The sequence below is a fragment of the Panthera pardus genome, unplaced genomic scaffold (genome assembly GCF_024362965.1).
Source record: "Panthera pardus isolate Hobbes unplaced genomic scaffold, ASM2436296v1 HiC_scaffold_8, whole genome shotgun sequence".
NCBI classification, from domain to species: Eukaryota; Metazoa; Chordata; class Mammalia; order Carnivora; family Felidae; genus Panthera; species Panthera pardus.
This window is the reverse complement of record NW_026527013.1, coordinates 18,387,989-18,408,986: the sequence shown is the minus strand read 5'-3', so window position 1 is coordinate 18,408,986 and position 20,998 is coordinate 18,387,989. Positions and strand designations below refer to the sequence as shown.

General features: G+C 55.8%; 1 protein-coding gene across 1 annotated transcript; it reads left to right on the top strand.

Annotated features, from left to right (window-relative positions):
• Positions 1-9,431: 9,431 nt before the first annotated feature.
• LAMB2 (laminin subunit beta 2) lies at positions 9,432-20,949 on the top strand. Its single transcript, XM_019416770.2, has 33 exons — positions 9,432-9,543; positions 9,631-9,716; positions 9,834-10,006; positions 10,093-10,228; positions 10,310-10,383; positions 10,749-10,937; positions 11,030-11,093; positions 11,328-11,530; positions 11,619-11,739; positions 12,071-12,259; positions 12,471-12,650; positions 12,770-12,882; positions 13,132-13,211; positions 13,295-13,427; positions 13,603-13,761; positions 13,839-13,966; positions 15,643-15,775; positions 15,961-16,153; positions 16,233-16,376; positions 16,601-16,832; positions 16,916-17,079; positions 17,155-17,379; positions 17,458-17,675; positions 17,787-17,883; positions 17,971-18,343; positions 18,432-18,616; positions 18,694-18,935; positions 19,015-19,363; positions 19,691-19,898; positions 19,976-20,117; positions 20,201-20,377; positions 20,469-20,628; positions 20,708-20,949. The coding sequence occupies exons 2-33, from the start codon at positions 9,632-9,634 to the stop codon at positions 20,842-20,844; spliced, it is 5,406 nt and encodes a 1,801-aa protein (XP_019272315.1). The 5' UTR covers positions 9,432-9,543; position 9,631; the 3' UTR covers positions 20,845-20,949.
• Positions 20,950-20,998: the final 49 nt, after the last annotated feature.

Here is a 20,998-nt window from a genome sequence, read left to right as displayed (position 1 = left end):
GTTACAGGTGTTGAGAACGTCACCATCCAGCTGGACCTAGAGAGTGCCTTCTACGTTACCCACCTCATCATGACGTTCATCATGCCCCAGCCTAAAGGCTTGCTCTGTGCCTCCTGACCTCACAGCCACCAGTGATGCTTCCCTCTGGTGACCCAAGGACCCCCTCTTGTCCTTAGACATTCTGCCTGGCAACTCTGCTTCTGGAGCATTCAATGACCATGGCCACTCGGCATGTATGCTGATACTTTGCCTACAGCTGCTCAGGCCTCTTTCCTGGGATCCCTCCCACCCCTGGCCACAGAAACAGGGCTGGTTTGTGACCAGCATTACTCCAACATTGAGCCTTCCGCTGAGGGCAAGGTCAACCTAGAGGAAGGGAGGTTGGGCCCTGGGGTGAAGCCAGAGGCTCAGGTTTGCTTCTTCCAGGTTATTTTCAAAGTTCTGGACCCAGCCATTTTGATGGAGAACCTAAACAATCCCACGATTCAGGGTAATCCTCTCCACAGCATGTCAGGACAGCCAGATAATGCAGGGAGGTGAGGTCCTGCTTGGGTGTGTACACCAGTGAGGTATGGTGGGAGGCAAGCCAGCTCCGTCCCCCAGCATTATTCCCTGGCTCTATCCCATCATGGTCCTCTATTATGGACCTAATATGGCCCCCCTTTCCTGTCCCATCATTGTTCCCCATACCTATGCCCAGTGTATAGGGACTGGCAGTTTCTATCTCTGCCCCATCACAAATTCTTTGTGGGACCCCTTTGTGGTTCCCATCACTACTTTCTATGCCAGCTATCAACAATGTACCCCATTTCTGCACCTGTCGCTGTACCTTATAACTGTCCCTTTTATGAGCCTCCATCACAGCCCCTATTCTGGTCCCCCTGACTCATCACCCTGATGAGTCCTCATCCTGATTCATCACCCTGGCCTTACTTGGTGTCTGGCATCTCTGCAGCTGCCTCTAGGTGGCACCACGGCATCTCTGGGTTGTGACCTCTTTCTTGTAAAACAAGTCATGAAAGACAAGACACATAACCATAACCCAGCAGGGCAACACAGAGTCAGGCCAGGTGAGTACTAAAGCATGACATACCCCAACCTGGCTTTTTCTCTACTCTCCACCTACCTTGACTGGTTATTACCAACTACTTGCCCTGAGCCCCCATGCTAGGTTCCCAAGCAGGTCTTGCTTGCTCTTCTGATCAGGAGAGAGACACTCAGCAAAGGGAGGTATAAGAGGAAACTTGGTTCAGTAACTGACTTAAGCTGTGGAGCAGAAAGGAGCCATGGACCCATCTGTCCCATGTGTACATTGAACAAGTGCCCATTGAGCTCCACTGTGTGCCAGACATCTGTCTTCTGAGCAGTGTTCAGTGGGGAGCAGATAAAGTGTCTTGGATCTGACATGAAAATGAGAAAAACTTGATAAATAAGCAAACTAATACCATATATGGTTTGGCTGGATGGTAAACTGATTTCTAGTTTTGACGATAGACTGGGGAATGGAATGGTTTACTCCAGTGGGGAAGTAGTTTTCAACTAGTAATGCCAGGATGGGGTATCCAGGAAGAGGTGGGATGTGCAGGTCTCACCTCAGGAGTGATGTCATGGTTGGAGCAGTGCAGAGGTAGAATTATCACCATTAGGCTGTGGTCATCCTAAGATGGTATGCCTAGAGGAGCAGGTATGGGGGAGTCCCACAGCATGAATGCTGGAGGAGGTGGCTGCAATGATGCAGAGAGAGAAGAAACCCTTACCCCTATTCCATCCCAGCCATAGAGGGATGATGATCAGTGCACCTGAGGTCCCCAGTCCGTGTCTCCAGAACTCTTGCATGTGACAAATCTCCATGTGAACTCCAAATTGCACACACTGGGTGATAGGCTGCTGGAGGAGCCTAAAGGGACACCCCTTCTACTATTATGTCCTTTAAGAGCTTGTGGCCAGAGGCAGGTGCCTATGCCATGGCCATGCCTCTGAGTGCAGGCCCACAGCTAAGGCCCCAGCCAACATGAAAGGCATGGTGAGCACCATGAAAGAGGCATCCTGTGGCTGCTGGGGTGGGCAAGCTGGGGGACTGGGGCAGACTCATCTTGCCCTCCTCCCTGCCAGGTGCGTGGCCTTTGCGTCTGCCATCACCACACAGTTGGTACCCACTGTGAGCATTGGTAGGACCTATGCTAGTACCACCTATGGCATGCAGCAGAGCCTGGGCACCCCCACACCTGGCAGGATACGTGCCGTGTCCTCTGTGCCTGGCCATAATCACCTAAGTCAGCCTGCTCCATATCCTTGTTCTGCCCCATTCCTTGTTCTGCCCCAGAATGCATGTGTAATGGGCACGCCCACAGTTGTCATTTTGACATAGCCCTGTATCTGGCATCTGGCAATGTGACTGGAGGCGTGTGTGATACATGTCAGCACAACACAGCTGGGTGCCACTGTGAACTCTGCCAGCCCTTCCACTGAGATCCCCAGGAAGAACCCCGTTCTCTTCACTCTTGCAAACGTGAGCCTTCCAATCCCCAATCCCACCTCTGACCCTGATCCTTCAGCTCCATGGTGACCTCTGACCTAACTCTGTCCTCACTTCTGATCCATGATTCAGCCTGTGACTATGACTCTATGGCTACTTTGGAAGGGGGGTTGTGTGATGCCCACACAGAAAGACCCGCAGCCTCCTCTCTGGGCAGTGTCGCTGCAGAGTTCATGTCGGGCCAGTGCTGTGACTTCTGCCGGCCTGGTCACTGTGGCTTAAGCCCCACTCAGGCAGAAGGTTGTCAGTGTGAGTTACCCTGAGAGTAGACCCAACCCTCATGTCCTTGCTCTGCCCCCAATCACTGCTCTAATGACACATGCATGCGCCTATCCCTGCAGGAATCCCAATAGCACCCTGCGAGCCCTGTGCCCTAGCCCGTAGACACTACCCCTGAGGCCAGGTCCCTGGCACTCATGCCTGTGATACCTCCAGCAGTGCCTGTCACTGGATGGGACTGCAGACTTTATCTGGTAAGCCTCGCCCCACCTTCTGATTTGACCATGATTTTGGGCACTAGGCTTCTAGCAGCTGACAAGTATAAGGCTGTATAATCAGTGTGACTCTAGACTGAGCCTTGCACATGGGTTGGTTCTACTCCTTGATCTGGTTACCAAGGTCAACACCACTTCAGCTAGCTGAACCAGCATATGCCCTCAGGTGGGAGCTTTGGGAACATAAAAGGAAAAGCAATGAAGCAAGTTACAACATATTGTGCACTGGGTTTAAAGATGTTTCGCAACAAACATATTTGGAGGAAGACTCAGTCCAAGAAAGAATTCCATCCACTTCTTGCCTCTCCTTGAACATAAATCCTTTAACTTTTACTTCAGCCTCTGCAGTATCCTCATCTTACCTCTTATGAAGCTGTGCAGGAGTATACTGAGGTCTCCTCACCCCCTCTCAGCTACAGCCAGAGGAGCATTGAGGCCCTGTGCTCACTCCCCTTCCTCTTGCAACAGGCAGTCCCAGCATATGACCCCCTAGGCCCCAGATCTTCCTGTCCTTTCTCCACCTACTTGCTCTCTCTTACAGTCCGAGTTCTGGAGTCTGAGCGGTGACTCTTTGGGCTACAGGCCTTGTGACTATGCCTACAGCAATGGGTACAAGGTAGGGCCTGGGAGTTGGGATCAAGTGATAAGAGTCAGGAGTTGACTCTCCTTCCCTGCCCCCACATTAGTTCAGGTGTTCTGCTGGGGAGGGCTTCTGCCTGTGCCACCCCCACCTCCATGGCTGCCATGAATTCCCATCTGGGCACTTCTGTGTTGCCTTTGACCAAACCACTGCTGAAGCTGAACTTGGCCAGGGCTTCCAGCCAGCTGACCCCCTGTTGCCTATGAGTGTCCAGGAGGAGCAGGGGCAAGAGAAAACCAAAGCTTAGACTTGGTTTTCAGGGGAGGGAGGGAGTGAGTGTGTGGAGACGACTGGTTTGAACAAGAGGCTGGGCTGGGTTAGGAAGGTGAGGAAGTCTAGGTGGGAGCATCAGCATGATCAGAGGTTTGGTGTCTTACAGCCCATATTTTCAGGGCAGTGTGGGAGAGGAGAGAGCCAGAATGTTAGAGGACACTGACACTCGACTTGTCCCCAGAGAGCTCCCTAGCCTGCTCCTCCCCACTGTACAGTCTCGGGGGCCTCTCCTAGTTGGCTGTGGCCCCAACTTTGTAGACAGCATGACCCTCCATGTGCCCACCATCCTGATGGCAAACCTATTACAGCAGTGAATTGCCCCAGGTGAGGAGTCTGAGAAATAGGGTGGGGTCATAGGACACTAGAGCCTTAGTAGGGATGGGATCCCTGGGATCTTCGGTTAATGGGAACCTAAGTCCTGGGGGTCCAGGTCTTGGGGTGGTCTGGGCCTGTGAGTTTGTGTCTTGTATCCAGGCCCCACCTGTTTCACCTCCTGGGACCAACGTCTAGCTCTGCTCCAGCTGCAGCTAGAAACTGTGGCCCAAGAAGTGGCCCCCCTACACAAGGGGATGCCTGGCTGGGGTGCCCAGGGCTAGGGTGGACACCTACAGGCCCTGGAGGTAGTACTCCACCAGGCACAGACTCTCCTGGAATCTTCTTCACCCATTGTGGGGACTCTGGAGCAACTAACAGAGTGGATAGCTGGATTCAGGACAGGGGTCTTGGGTCAGTAAGGGGGAGGTCTCCAGCTAGCTTCTCAGGGTTGGGGATTCAGGGGGTCTCAGGTCGGCCTGTCTTGCGTCCTGGGTCTGGGAGTCAGGTGGGTTTTCCTGAGTGAGGAGTCATAAAGGAGAGTACATCTTCCTGCAGGAAGAAAGTGACTGCTTTGGCTCAGACACTGTGGGCCACAGGACAGGTTGTGGCAGAAAGAGAGCCATGAGTTACGAGGCAGTGTGAACGTCTGGAAGAATTATCCTGGGAGCTAAACTGTGTCAAGGGCTTGCCTGGCCCAAGAGGGCAACAGGAGCCCAAGATGAGGCCTAATGAGCAGGGGAATGGGCAGCAGTTGAGGGTAGGGGCTAGGCTGGGGCAGAAGGAAGGGGCCAGGTGCTTTTGCTTATGTGCCTGGGGAAACCCAGAAGTCTAACTGACCCTGCCTCAACTAGTGGAGTCCTGAGCCACCCCTCTATCCATCCCTGCCATCTCCTGCAGATGCTGAGGCCCAAGCCTCCTCAGCTGCCTGCTTTCCCAAGAGGCCCTGCTTGGAGCCCAGGTTGTGACCACATTTGGAGAATGAGACAGCATCCTAGGACAGGCCCAAGAGACTGGTGGTGGACAGAGCAGCTGCTGTGGGGGATGGGCCAGCCAGGGACAGGAGCAACTATGTGGGAGCTGAAACTGATGAAGCTGGTTGACAGGATCCAGATGTTGTGTCCATAGCTTCTGAGACTCAGTCAAAGTTGAAGTGGTGGGTGGAGAGATGGATCACTATAGGGGGTTTCGCCAAGGCGAGGACTTTCTTCTAGCCAAAACCTGGTGTAGGGCAATAGGGGATATCTGGGACATACAATTCTCACTGGATCATCTGGCTTGTTTACAGGAATGCAGGGGTTGGGGACCTGGACTGGCCTATGTTCCTGATACCCTGTGGTGTTGCCTCTTGCCCTGGGACCCTGCCACTACCCAGTGGGCTCTGGTTGCTTCCCATAACTCTTCCAATAGCCTTGATATAGCTGCCACAATCCTAGGGCAGCATTAACCAACTAGTACAGAGCCATTGGGGCCATGCATTGGAGCCAAGCGGGGAGTCATAGGGGTGCAGGAGATACATTCCACATCTGACTCACCCCTACGAGCTGCAGCAAATTCAGGCCACAGCAAGCTCCACAGGAATCCAGGCCTGGGAGACATCGTGTAAGGGGGTCCTGGGGTGTGGCCACCATAGCCCCTCTACAAGCAACTGTGCAGATCCTCCAGTGTTTCTTCTTGGGTACATGTCTGCTTGTTGTGTGTCTGTTCACAGCTGAGGGCAGGGGCAGGTGGGCATCTAGAACACTGTTGTGATACTCCTTCCAGAATGAGAAATATTCATAAGGGCTAACCAGGGGTCAGATGGGAGCACTAGTATGCTCCTAAATGTTTAACAGCTGGTTGGAGGTCAGAGGGAACTGATTGGTAGTGTTTATCAATTTGCATGGTGTGAGCAAACCCACCATGGCTGATTTTAGTCTACCTACCACTTATCAGCTAATTCACAAAATTCCTGAAAAAAATTAAAAAAAAATTTTTTTTTAACGTTTATTTATTTTTGAGACAGAGAGAGACAGAGCATGAACAGGGGAGGGGCAGAGAGAGAGGGAGACACAGAATCTGAAACAGGTTCCAGGCTCTGAGCAGTCAGCACAGAGCCCGACGTGGGGCTCGAACTCACGGACCGCGAGATCATGACCTGAGCCGAAGTCGGCCGCTTAACCGACCGAGCCACCCAGGCGCCCCATAAAATTCCTGAAAATTTAATACTTGGCTCTTATTAGCCCCCAGCACACCATGTAGTCATGTCAGAGGCAGGGTCAGTGAGAGGTTAGAGTCAGGGTTTGTTGGGTCAGGAATCGAGTTCATATCCAAGATTCCTACTCCAGTTCCTACATATGAAGGTGCAGATGCTGTGAGTGTGCAGCTGGTGCATGGCATGGGCTGGCAGTGCCCCTCCCCTAAGGTGGGACAGTGAGCATTGCCCTCTTGCTGAGTCAGATCCAGAGTGCCCTCCCTGCACCAGACACCATAGGCCAGGAACTGCCCAGAGCTGAAGGTGTCCTCCATCAGGCACAGCAGACCTGGTGAAGGGCCAGGAGACTGGAGGCAGAGGTCAGAGGATGGGGAGGACAGGGATGTCCAACTGATCATCTGTCCCCTTCAGGGGTTGGGGTGGGGGACAGCTAGGGCCCAGGACCAAGCACTGGATGTTCAGCTGGCTGAGGTGGGAAGTCATACAAGGGCTGCAGAACAAGGACTGCAGTCAGCAAAACAGACACTCCGAGGCCTGGAGGCCTCATTACCCCCAGCTCCTTCACACCTCTTGTTCAGTGGCTGCTGTTTTCTCCATTCTCCCCCTGAGATGCTTGAACCACTATGATACCCTGGCATTACTAAATACACAGACCATGTGAGCACCCTACTTAGTTGCTACCCTGCTGGGACCTCCCTGTGATCTTTGACCTTTGCCCCAGGTGGCATGGCACCTGGCCTGGATGATACTGGCAGTGGCAGTGGATGTGACCCCAGTCCTGGGGCATCTGTCCAGTGCAGCTGTGGCTTTCAAGACCTACTTGGCCTTGTCAGCAGCAGGCTGAGAGGGGAGAAGAGCAAGCAGTACATGCCATGGGCATGGCTGGGGGCCTGGGCAAGGTGATATGGGTACACTGGGCATTGAGGTGTCAGAGGTGGGATTTAGGCTGGGACTGGGCTATACTGGGCTGAGGCAGAGTCTCAGCCCCCTTCCGCCCCCAGGAACCTTGGGCAGCAATCTGTCTGAAATAGTAGGATCTAGGTGGGGTGGGTTTTCGGTTCAAGTCCTGCTCTAGGAGTTGCAGATGGCCCAGTTAGGCGTGGTAGAGTTGAAGAAGGGCACACATAGCCTGGTGGCCACAGGGCAAGATGCAGGAGAGTGGGTACAGCAGGCACAAGCTGAGCCCAAGAGCTGCTGAAGTGGGTGCCTAACAGCTAGAGTTGGCTAAAAGGTGCATGGCTGGTCCATGGTGGGGTGGGGTATGGAGTGGGATCAGGGTCAGTGGACAGGTCAGAGTCAGAACAGGGATGGTGTAGGAGGGTCAGGGCTGGGTCCAGGTCAGGTCCAGATTCTTGTAGGGATCAGAGCTGGGGTCAAAGTTCACAACAGGGCTCAAATGTTAATTAGGGTTAGAGCTCACTTAGGGCTGGGGTCAGAGTTAAAGTCATGACAGAATTGAGGACCAGGGTCAGAGATTAGGGCCAAAGGTCAGAACCTGGTTCAGATGACCTGATCCTCAAGGTTGGAGCACCACTGGTGCAGAATGAGCAGATACTGAGCAAGCAGGTGTCATCCTGGGGCCCTGGAACAGAGGGCAGCAAAGCTGCTTGAACACATGTGGCTATGGGCAAATGCATGTGCCACCTGCTGACTGTGGTGTATGGAGCTAGTAAGACAGACTCCTGAATGATCCCAGCTAGTAACTCAGACTACCTGAATGATTCCAGATTGACCCAAGAATCTCCTGACCTTGAGGGACCAGGGACCCCACTGAGTGCCTACTGACCTCGAGTAACCCCCATGTGACTCCATGATATCCTCCAGTGATCTGTCCTTGAGAAACCAGAGATGACATAAAACTCACAGAGGCCATCAAGTGCCTTTGACACTGATAGGTCCTTTTCTGAGTGATCTAAAATTGAATCACCTCTAATACCCTTAGCCCCTCAGGTTGATTACATGACCCTCAGGGTAACTGGAGACCCCTACTTCAGAAAACTGGAGTAACCTCCTGAGACCCTGTAAGTCCATCAGATTGACTGCCCCCCTGCTCAGACACTCCTTGAGAAGCCTGGTGATGCCTGTGAAGAACCTCCAGCTTTCCACCCCCCCACCCCCCCACACACCCCCCCACCCCCCACCCCCCCCCCAGTTCCACAGCTCTGGGTACTCTCCACTTGGCCCCAGACAGAGTGGGCACAGTTGTGGCAGCTCAGAGCCACAGGGGCCTGGACTTAGAGACCTGCGGAGTCCACGGTCCGCCTGTGGTCCCAGGGGCCTGGGTGGGGCACTCGCCGGCAGCTCGCATTCCAAGCCCGGGCTCTGGCCTCCTGGCAGGCCAGAAAGTGTGGAACGGATGAATAGCCATAAGATCTGGATTCACTCCCTGCCTCTGTTGTCAGCTGCCCAGCACCCATTTTCACACCGGGAAACTGAGACAGCACTTCTTGTGCATACTTGCTGTAGTGACTAAGGGAGGTGGAGCCTCCTGGAACAGTGACTTGGGCAAGGGGATGGCTTTTCTCCATCTCTCGTCCTACCTCCATCTTGTCCTGTGGCTCTGGCCAGGCCAGCCTAAAGCTTTCCACATCCCTAAAGAGAGGAGCTTGATGCCTCCGTGTGTGCTCTCTCACTTACCTGCTTATGCTGGAACCCTGGAACTGAACAGCCTAGTTGATGGTGACTTCCACAGCACTCACAATGCTGGGGAGAAAGGCTGGGTTCTGTGGGCCGTGTGAAGTCTCAGAAGATCAGACTCCTTTTCTTTGCTCATGCCATGCCCCCTACGTGGTGCGCTCCCTAACTGTGGCGGCCTAAAACCAAACCCCCTGCCCCTTGGTCTGAACCAGACCAAGGGAGCACAATAAAGTTTTGCAGGTGAGCTGGACTATGTCTGGTTTCTAGAATGAGGATCATTACTGGAGAGGTGGGAGAGGAAATTCTGCACAGTGTTGCACTCCTGCCCAAGATCCGCTCCACGCTTTCTTTCTTGCCGTACTTCTCAACTTTGCTCAAAGTCGCAGGACTGTGCTAGTGGAGGGACTGCCGGAGGGAGGATTGAGTGGGGAATCAGCCAGGGACTTACAAGGGCAGGGTCTGCACAGGACCCCAAGGGAGGGGTAGGGTGGGCCTGGGCTACAGATCTCTCATTCCCCCTCATCTGGATTCCCCTCTTCTTCAGGATGGAGCGGGCCTCAGGGGTATCAGGGAGGGACCTGCGGGGACTGCCTGGGCCCTGGGAGCTTCGACTGGGCCTGCTGCTGAGTGGTGAGAGGGCCTAGTGAAGGCCTGGGGTTTGTGGGATGAGATGGTGGGTCCGGGGGGAGCTAGCCCTGGGGCTGCGGGGTGGGAGCGCAGCAGAACTGGCTGACCCACTGTTCCCAGCGCTGGCCACCGCCCTGGCCCAGGCCCTGGCCCCAGATGTGCCAGGCTGTTCGAGGGGAAGCTGCTACCCCGCCACAGGTGACCTGCTAGTGGGCCGTGCTGACAGATTGACTGCCTCATCCACCTGTGGCTTGCATGGCCCCCAGCCCTACTGCATCGTTAGTCACCTTCAGGTGAGGCTGGGGGTGGCTAGGCCAGGGGAGGGGATGCTGGCACTGGCTGAAGCACTGACCCTGACCTTGACTCTGACCCAACCCAGGATGAGAAGAAGTGCTTCCTGTGTGATTCCCGGCGCCCCTTCTCTGCTAGAGACAACCCAAACAGTCATCGCATCCAGAATGTAGTTACCAGCTTTGCACCACAGCGCCGGACAGCCTGGTGGCAGTCAGAGAATGGTGAGGCCGTGGGTAGGGCATGGGGTGAGTGGGGTTGCCCACCAGTAGTCTCAAGTCCCTGACTTCCGACTCCTGCCTCAGGTGTCCCCGTGGTCACCATCCAGCTGGACTTGGAGGCTGAGTTTCATTTCACACACCTCATTATGACCTTCAAGGTGCCCGCATGTCTGGGAGCCTGCTTGAATCACCCTGCTTGGCTCCCCATTACCCCTGAACAGATTCCCAGCAACTTAGCCCAGCCTCCCTGAAGTCACATGCTGTACTCTGGCTGCATGGGAGGCTCCTTCATGGCCCACACCTTCTGTTGCCTTCTGCCTCCAGGCCTTTGCACGCGCTGCCTCCCTGGGCCCCATGACCCCTGAGCCTCCCCATTAGAAGGGGCTACCCTCCCTGACTATTGCTTGGCTTCCAGCGGTCACCCCCACCTGTCCATGAACTGCTTGAGGGCAAGCCCCAGCTGGGCAGGGCTCTTGATAGGCCTGGGCCTGAGGCCCACTGATCAGCCATGCCCCCCACCCAGACATTTCGTCCTGCTGCCATGCTGGTGGAGCGCTCAGCAGACTTTGGACGCACCTGGCATGTGTACCGATATTTTTCCTATGACTGTGGGGCTGACTTTCCAGGAGTCCCACTGGCCCCCCCACGGCACTGGGATGACGTAGTCTGTGAGTCCCGCTACTCAGAGATTGAGCCATCCACTGAAGGCGAGGTGAGGGGTGGGATCTGACTTGGGGCAGGAAGAGGGGAGATGATGGGCCTGAGGCAGGGTCCAGTGCCTCTAATGACCCCATGTTCCTCCAGGTCATCTATCGTGTGCTGGATCCTGCCATCCCTATCCCAGACCCCTACAGCCCACGGATCCAGAGTGAGTGTTCTTCCCTTTGAGCCTGGCACAGTCCCAGCGTCCGGCCGGTGACTATCTGGGGCCTCAGTAGCTATTTTGGGTGCTTCTTAGGGCAGGTGCCAAGTCCAGTTTAGCTCACATAGCAATAGACAGGAGGTCTCCCAAGGTGACCTTAGCAGCTGCAGCCCCTGAGTGGGCATGGAGTAACAAGAGCCTGCCTGGCCAGCTGGCTCCCAATTCTTTCACCCAACTTAGACCTGCTGAAGATCACTAACCTACGGGTGAATCTGACACGGCTGCATACACTGGGGGACAACCTGCTTGACCCACGGCGGGAGATCCGTGAGAAATACTATTATGCCCTCTACGAGCTGGTTGTGCGTGGCAACTGCTTCTGTTACGGACACGCCTCACAGTGTGCACCCGCCCCAGGGGCACCAGTGCATGCTGAGGGCATGGTGAGGGGCTTTAACTGGTTGGAATAGGGCTGGGGGCAGGGGCGGACGTGGCTGGACAGTGCTGACCACCTGCTTGCCCACCTTCTAGGTTCATGGGGCCTGCATCTGCAAACATAACACTCGTGGCCTCAACTGTGAGCGGTGTCAAGATTTCTATCATGACCTGCCCTGGCGTCCGGCTGAAGATGGCCACAGTCATGCCTGCAGGAGTGAGTGAGATCCTGGCCCACATAGCCCCAGAACTCTGTTGTCTGGCTGTGCCATGAGTAAAACCTAGAGCTGGTTGGTCAAGCCCCTAACACCCAGACTGTATCCAAAGAGTATGCAGGCCTTCATGCCCTTAGGGATTCCCTTAACTCTCCTTCACAATCTGCTCTGGGCAGCGGGTCAGTATAATGCTGAGACCTTAAAGTACCTGAGCCCACAGCCACAAATTCTGGCCTGTGGCAGGGACCTGCTCTGTCATTGGGACCCTTACACCCCTTACCTTCAGGACATTGGCCCTCAAGTGACCTTTGTCCTGCCTTCCCCTCCCCCAAGAGTGTGAGTGCCATGGGCATGCCCACAGCTGCCACTTCGACATGGCCATATATCTGGCATCTGGCAACGTAAGTGGAGGTGTGTGTGATGGATGTCAGCACAACACAGCTGGGCGACACTGTGAGCTCTGCCGACCCTTCTTCTACCGTGACCCAACCAAGGACCTGCGGGACCCTGCTGTGTGCCGCTGTGAGGCTGGGATTGGGCATGGGAGAGGGAAGGCTGAGTCTGGGGTAGGAACTGGGAAGCCAGACTGCTGTCCAGGTTGCAGGGGTTTGGGGGTGGGTGGGAGGGGGCGTGGGGTGAAACCAGGCTGGGAATCCAGGGTAAAGAGGCTTGGGAGATAAGTGGTGTTGGGCTAGTTGGAATAGGGTGACCCTGCACCTCTTTTTGCCCTCAGCCTGTGATTGTGACCCCATGGGTTCTCAAGATGGTGGTCGCTGTGATCCCCATGATGATCCTGCTCTGGGGCTGGTCTCGGGCCAGTGTCGCTGCAAAGAACATGTGGTGGGCTCTCGCTGCCAGCAATGCCGTGATGGTTTCTTTGGGCTCAGTGCCAGCGACCCTGCAGGCTGTCGGCGTATGTGCTTCCTGCCCTACCTCCTGTGCTAACCTTAACCCTCGACTTCTTACTTTTTACCCAATGAACACCAGCACTACCATGTTTCCCAGAGTGCTGATGGGTCTCCTTCCCCGCAGGATGTCAGTGTGATGCACGGGGCACAGTGCCTGGGATCACCTCTTGTGACCCCAACAGTGGAACCTGTTTCTGCAAGCGTCTAGTGACTGGACGTGGCTGCAACCGCTGCTTGGTGCGACTGCAGGGGGCTGGGGTTCTGGGGTCCTGCACTTATTCTCAGAGCACAGGGTGAGGGGGTGGTGTCTATACTCCACTGGGGAGAGCTTAGGGTCTGTTCCTAGCTGGGAGGCCAAGGGTGGGAGCCATGGTCTAGGGACCATGTTTTCTCCAAGGGGTGGTAGAGGCTGAGAGCTGTCATTGGATTCCCTGATGGGTGGGGGGGGGGTCTGTTTCTGGCCCCCAGCAACTTCCTCTCCCCTAGCCTGGCCATTGGGGCCTGAGCCACGACCTGCTTGGCTGCCGTCCATGTGATTGCGACGTGGGTGGTGCCTTGGATCCCCAGTGAGTGCCGTATAAGGGGTCTGGTGGGGGGGAGATCTTGGGCAGGGTAAGGGATCCTTCTTGAGTAAACGTGGGCTTCCCAGGTGCAATGAGGCCACAGGTCAGTGCCGCTGTCGCCAGCACATGGTGGGGCGACGCTGTGAGCAGGTGCAGCCTGGCTACTTCCGGCCTTTCCTTGACCACCTAACTTGGGAGGCTGAGGACACCCGAGGACAGGTAGGGAGCAATGTTGGAGGGCAAGGCTTGTGCAGAGTTATGGGTGGTACTTTGTCTGGGGAGGGTGTCCAGCCTTGGACAGGGCCTCAGCTGAAGAGCTGGGGTTTGGGGACAGGTTGTGGTAGAAGAAATGGTGCCTTACCTAGGCATCCACCCTGAGCTGCATCCCTCACAGGTGCTGGATGTGGTGGAGCGCCTGGTGACCCCTGGTGGGACTGTATCCTGGACAGGCCGGGGCTTTGTTAGACTGCAGGAAGGTCAGGCACTGGAGTTCCTGGTGACATCTGTGCCAAGAGCCATGGATTATGATCTGCTGCTGCGCTTGGAGCCCCAGGTCAGACTCTGTGAAACCTGACCCAGAGCTGAACCTCCAGGTGTGGTAGCATTTCCTTCATCATCCTGTTCCACCAGGTCCCTGAGCAATGGGCAGAGATGGAAGTGGCCGTGCAGCGCCCAGGGCCTGTGTCTGCTCATGGCCCGTGTGGGCACATGCTGCCCAAGGATGACCACATTCCAGGAACTCTGCAACCAGAAACTAGGTGAGGGCACTAATGTAGCATCTATAACAGTGGAGGAGTGCAGGCCAGCCCTAATTCTCTGAAGGGCACTTGGAAGCCCCCGCTGCTCATTCATCTGTCCCTTGCTTCAAGTGCCTCCTCCTGAGAGCTGTTTGCCAGGTGCTGTTAGGCGTGGCAGAGGTCAGAGGAAGGAAGTAGAATAGGCCTGCTCTCTTAGGGGTCTAAATTCCAGAGGTCTGTGGCAAGAATTAATGGGAACTCATTTAGTGTCACTATAAGGAATGCCCACAGTGGGAAGGGATGGCATCAGAGCATTCTGAGCAGGGATGTGCCTGGTCTGATTATTGTTTTATTACATTCTGGGTAATATTTGTTTCATGTATCTGTTTTGTCACCTTCTTTTTTGATGTTTTTATTATGTAAATATTCAAACATACACAGAAGTAGAGAGAGCAGTATAAAAGGGGTCGTACCCATTATAGACATTTTTACCAACTGCGACTTGTGTTTAACAAAGATCCCTCTACTTTCTGAGTGGAGAACAGACTGAAAGGGACCAAAGGGGAAGCTGGAAGATCTGCTGGAGACTATTGAGTTAGCTGAGTGACAGTGGTTTGGACAGAGGTTTAGCGGTTGATGTGGTGAGATGATGAAGGTTCCAGAGGGTTCTAGTGGCAGAGATGATGGGTTAGAAGTGTAGGAAAGGGAAAGTGGAAAGATGAGTCTAGAGTTTTGAGTTTGTTCATCTGGGTGGGTGTTGGGCTCTTTATTGAGATAGAGACATAGGGAGGAGCTGTTCTGAGTTGCTTAGACATGCGAGAGAAGGCCAGTGGATGGTTGGATTTCTATGTCTGCAATTACTGAGAGGCCTCAAGTTGGAAATATAAGTTTGGGACTTGTCACTAAAGAGATAGGTCTAGATGAAATGACCAGAGAAAGGAAGGAGGACCAGAAGAAAGCTCTGGGTGTTAGAGGCCAGTAGAGAAGGAAGAGTTGGCAGTGGGGGGAAATCAGGAGTGTGGACAGGGTTCCAGAAGTGGAGAGAAGAGTGTCTCAGGAAGGAGGGTGCACTGCTCTCATCGCATGCTGCTAAATGCTGGAGCAGACGGGAACAGAGAAGAGGCTGCTGGGTTTGGCTACATGGAGGTTTATGGTGAGCTTGATACAGGCATCTTGATGGCTCGTTGGCATAAAAACTCCATTGGAGTGCGAGGCTGGAGTAGAGGCAGTGACCACAGTTCAATTTATTGGGGAGGAGAGCAAAGATAAAACAACAGCTACGGGAGACTCAGGGATTAAGAGAAGATGTTTTCAAGGGGGAATAAAAGATGTTTGTAGGCTGATGGGAATGACCTAGGAAAGGCAGAGCCAGGTTGGAGGGAATGACATAGTCTTGGTGAAGAGGAGCATAGGTTGGAGGTCAAGGTTGGAGGAAATGTGAGGAGGCCATTGAAGAAAAATTGGCAAGTATTTGTGCCAGGGAAATGCCATGGGGTTGCAAGGCTGTAGCGAGCATTTTCAGAGATTGGTCTGCACAGGTATAGGAGTCCAGTGAGGCATGCTTGTGGAAATCTGTATACCAGCCCTAGCATCTTTCTTGGCCGATGGTTGGGTTGCTGTGTGCGGGGTGAGGAGGCCTAGGACGGTGGGTACAGGGACCCTGGGTGAACCCCATACCTGTCCTTGTCTCCCCCCAGGTACATGGTATTTCCAAGACCTGTTTGCCTTGAGCCTGGCATCTCCTATAAGCTGCATCTGAAGCTGGTGCGGACAGGGGGAAGTGCCCAGCCTGAGGCCCCCTACTCTAGACCCAGCCTGCTCATTGACTCGGTGAATAGTCCTCTCTCCCCACACTGACTAGGAAGGCAAGGTCTATGGGATAGGACCTGTAGTGGTGGTGGCTGGATAGGCGGGGCCTATGACAGAAGAGGCAGGCCCATGGTGGTGCTAAGTGCTCTGGCAGTGTCAATATGGTCTTGGGTCTGGACCTCATTCTTCCTTGCTCATCTTTTCAGTTGGTGCTGCTTCCCCGTGTCCTCGTGCTGGAGATGTTTAGTGGGGGTGATGCTGCTGCCCTGGAGCGCCGTGCCACCTTTGAACACTACCGTTGTCACGAGGAGGGTCTGGTGCCCAGTAAGACCCTTCCCTCTGAGGCCTGTGTCCCCCTCCTCATCAGCCTGTCTGCCCTACTCTACAATGGTGCCTTGCGTAAGTGTCTGTGATGTGGGTCGGTGGGGCAGAGGTGTGGGGCCCCAGCCTGACTTGGCCCTATCCACCTGCCCCACAGCCTGTCAGTGTGACCCCCAGGGCTCACTGAGTTCTGAGTGTAATCCCCATGGCGGTCAGTGCCTGTGTAAACCTGCAGTGGTTGGGCGCCGCTGTGATCACTGTGCCCCTGGTTTCTACGGCTTTGGCCCCACAGGTTGTCAAGGTACTTGCCTGCCTTTCTTTCCTCCTTTCCTTCTCTCTCCTCCCCACTACTATTCTCCCTCCTCCCTCCGACTCTGCTTCTTCCTTCCTCTAACTCTGCATTGGACCCCATGCTCTCAGCACCAGGACACTGGAAGTTCTCTTCCATTCCCTGACTTTCCCACCCTGACCCCACCTAGATTCCCTCAAATCCCCTCCCTGGCTCAGCCTCTGCCTTGCCCCCAGCCTGCCAGTGCAGCCCCGAGGGGGCACTCAGTGGCCTATGTGAAGGGACCAGTGGGCAATGCCCCTGCCGAACTGGTGCCTTTGGGCTTCGCTGCGATCGCTGCCAGCGTGGCCAGTGGGGATTCCCTAACTGCCAGCCATGTGTCTGCAACGGGCATGCAGATGAATGCGACACCCACACAGGCACTTGCCTGGGCTGCCGTGATCACACAGGGGGTGAGCACTGTGAAAGGTGAGCCTGGAGCAGCTGGGAGTGGGTTGGTGGGTGGGAATGCCGCTCGGGGATCACATATCTCTTCCTGCCCCTCCCTGAAGGTGCATTGCTGGCTTCCACGGGGACCCACGGCTACCACATGGGGGCCAGTGCCGGCCCTGTCCCTGCCCTGAAGGCCCTGGGAGCCGGCGGCACTTTGCTACTTCTTGCCATCGGGATGGGTACTCCCAGCAGATCATGTGCCACTGTAAGGCAGGCTACACAGGTAAGTAAGGTGCAGGCATGGGATCAGGGTGGGGCAGCTGAACTGAACATTCATGCCTTTCCCAACCGTGGGCAGGGCTGCGGTGCGAAGCTTGTGCCCCTGGGCACTTTGGGGACCCATCAAGGCCAGGTGGCCAGTGCCAGCCCTGTGAGTGCAGTGGGAACATTGACCCCACGGACCCTGATGCCTGTGACCCCCGCACGGGGCAATGCCTGCGCTGCTTATACCACACGGAGGGGCCACACTGTGCCCACTGCAAGCCTGGCTTCCATGGACAGGCCACTCGACAGAGCTGTCACCGTGAGTGTGGGATTGGGATGGCTGGGGCAGGGCTCTGCTGCTCAGGCTCTCCTTGATTAATGTGTTTGACTGGCACAGGCTGCACCTGCAACTTGCTGGGCACAGATCCCCAGCAGTGCCCGTCCACTGACCGGTGCCACTGTGACCCAAGCAGTGGGCAGTGCCCATGCCTCCCCAATGTCCAGGGCCCTAGCTGTGACCGCTGTGCCCCCAACTTCTGGAACCTTACCAGTGGCCATGGATGTCAGCCCTGTGCCTGCCACCCAAGCCGAGCCAGAGGCCCCACCTGCAATGAGGTATGAGATTCTCCTGTGGATCCCTGGGTGGATGGTGCCAGCTGTCTGTCTTAACTCTCAAGGGCTTAGCCTCTGATTGAGGCTCTGACCTCTGCCCTGTTCCCACTCTAGTTCACAGGGCAGTGCCACTGCCGTGCTGGCTTTGGTGGGCGAACCTGTTCTGAGTGCCAAGAGCTCCACTGGGGAGACCCTGGTTTGCAGTGCCGCGGTGAGAGCTGGCAGGGCTAGAGTAGATGGGGGACTTCTCAGGATGTCCCACTGCCACCCTAACTTCATGGTCTGCCCTTTTCTGCAGCCTGTGATTGTGACCCTCGTGGAATAGACACGCCTCAGTGTCACCGCTCCACGGGCCACTGTAGCTGCCGCCCAGGCGTGTCTGGCGTGCGCTGTGACCAGTGTGCCCGTGGCTTCTCAGGGGTCTTTCCTGCTTGCCACCCATGCCACACATGCTTCGGGGACTGGGACCGTGTGGTACAGGACTTGGCTGCCCGTACGCGGCGCCTGGAGCAGCGGGCACAGGAGCTGCAGCAGACGGGTGTGCTGGGTGCCTTTGAGAGCCGCTTCTGGCACATGCAGGAGAAGCTGGGGACTGTGCAGGGGATTGTGGGTGCCCGCAACACCTCAGCTGCCTCCACTGCGCAACTTGTGGAGGCCACAGAGGAGCTACGGTGCGGATGGGCCTGAGGATATGTGGTGGGATGGGGCAGAGGCCCAGTGGCCTGAAGCTTCTCTAAACACCACTCCCTACTGGCACAGGCGTGAAATTGGGGAGGCCACTGAGCACCTGACCCAGCTGGAGGCAGAACTGACTGATGTGCAGGATGAGAACTTCAATGCCAACCATGCACTGAGCAGTCTGGAGCGAGATGGGCTTGCACTTAATCTCACACTGCGGCAGCTGGACCAGCATTTGGACCTGCTCAAGCATTCAAACTTCTTGGGTGGGTTGTTGGCCAACTAGGCAGGTGGACCAGGGTTGAGTGATCTTTAGCTGACTGCCAACCTTTGCCCAATATAGGTGCCTATGACAGCATCCGCCACGCCCACAGTCTGTCTGCAGAGGCGGAACGTCGTGCCAACACATCAGCCCTGACAGTGCCCAGTCCTGTGAGCAACTCAGCAGATACCCGGCACAGGACAGAGGTGCTAATAGGTGCCAAGAAGGAGGACTTCAACCGCAAGCACATGGCCAACCAGCAGGCACTAGGCGAGCTCTCAGCCCGTACCCAGTCCCTGAGCCTGACAGGCATCAATGAACTGGTGAGGCACAAGTGTGGGGTGGGACATGTGGGTGTGGCTGTTCCTTCCACAGGGCCCTGACTTGTTCTGTGCCTGGCAGGTGTGTGGGCCCCCAGGGGATGCACCCTGTGCAACAAGCCCTTGCGGGGGTGCTGGCTGCCTGGACGAGGATGGGCAACCCCGCTGTGGGGGCCTCAGCTGCAATGGGGCAGTAGCCATGGCGGACCTGGCACTGGGTCGGGCCCGGCACACGCAGGCAGAGCTGCAGCGGGCACTGGCAGAAGGTGGCGGCATCCTCAGCCAGGTGGCTGAGACCCGTCGGCAGGCAGGAGAGGCACAGCAGCGGGCCCAGGCAGCCCTGGACAAGGCTAATGCTTCCAGGGGACAGGTGGAGAAGGCCAACCAAGAACTTCGGGAACTTATCCAGAGTGTGAAGGACTTCCTCAGCCGTGAGCCTCCCGTGTGGCCCAGGCCATGTGGTTGTGTCACCTGTGTCTATGTTCATACTTGTGTCCCTGGGTCTACTTGGGTCAGAGCCTGCACTGGACCTGTGCTTATGACCCCATGTCTAGCCCCTCAACCCTTGCCTATATGTGGTCCCCAAGTCCACGACCCCAAGTCTGTGCCCACTTACAGTTCCCGTCCTTGTAGTTAATCACTATGCCTAGTAGCAAACCCATATTCTGTGTGGGGTCCCTGAGTCCATACCCCAAAATTGTGTTCGATGCCAATACTGGAGAATCTGTGTCCCTAAGCCCTTGCCTGTGTCCCCATAGAGGAGGGGGCTGATCCTGATAGCATTGAGATGGTGGCCACACGAGTGCTAGAGCTCTCCATCCCAGCATCACCTGAGCAAATCCAGCACCTGGCAGGCGCAATTGCAGAGAGGGTCCAGAGCCTGGCGGATGTGGACACAATCCTGGCACGCACCGTGGGAGATGTACGCCGGGCAGAACAGCTATTGCAAGATGCACGGCGGGCAAGGTCTGACTGTGACCCTGGCCCCAATCCTTGACACCTGGTCCTGATACTTGCAGCCTCTGATTCCCTCTCTTCTTCAGGAGCCGGGCTGAGGGTGAGAAACAGAAGGCAGAAACAGTACAAGCAGCACTGGAGGAAGCCCAGAGGGCACAGGGAGCTGCTCAGGGTGCCATCCAAGGGGCGGTAGTTGATACACAGGACACTGAGCGGACACTGCATCAGGTGTGGTTTCTCTGGGACATCAGTGGGGCAAGATTATGGGCATGCACCATAGACCTGTTTAACCCTCGGTCCACCCATGACAGGTTCAGGAGAAGATGGCAGGTGCAGAGCAGGCACTGAGCTCTGCAGGCGAGCGGGCTCAGCAATTGGATGGTCTTCTGGAGGCTCTGAAATTGAAACGAGCAGGGAATAGCCTGGCAGCCTCTAGTGCGGAAGAAACAGCGGGCAGTGCCCAGGGTCGTGCCCGAGAGGCTGAGCAGGTGGGTTGAGGCAGAGCCAGCTGGTGGGGGTTGAAGTAGAGTCTGGGCCTCCACTGAGACACCCAGCTGACTTTGCCTTCTATATCCCCAGCTGCTGCAGGGCCCACTAGGCGACCAGTACCAAACAGTGAAGGCCTTGGCTGAGCGCAAGGCCCAGGGTGTGCTGGCTGCACAGGCACGGGCAGAGCAACTTCGGGATGAAGCTCGAGGCTTGTTGCAGGCTGCTCAGGACAAGCTGCAACGGCTACAAGGTGATGATTGGGGTGGGTGGGCGCCAGAGGTGTGGGACTGTGGGAGTAGGACCCTTCAGCTGAGACTTTCCCCTCCTAGAGCTGGAGGGCACCTATGAAGAGAACGAGCGGGCACTGGAAGGCAAAGCAGCCCAGCTGGATGGGCTGGAGGCCAGGATGCGTAGCGTGCTTCAAGCCATCAACTTGCAGGTTCAGATCTACAACACCTGCCAGTGACCCCTGCGCGACGCCTACTCCAGTCCCCAACCCCGCCCGTTACTGCATCTGCTTGAAACAGTTCCCAGCCCGACCAGGCCCCCAATAAACCGCTGTGATTACCCACTGTGTAGTCTGGACTCTGATTTGGGGAGGGCGGGGTCTCTGGGCGGAA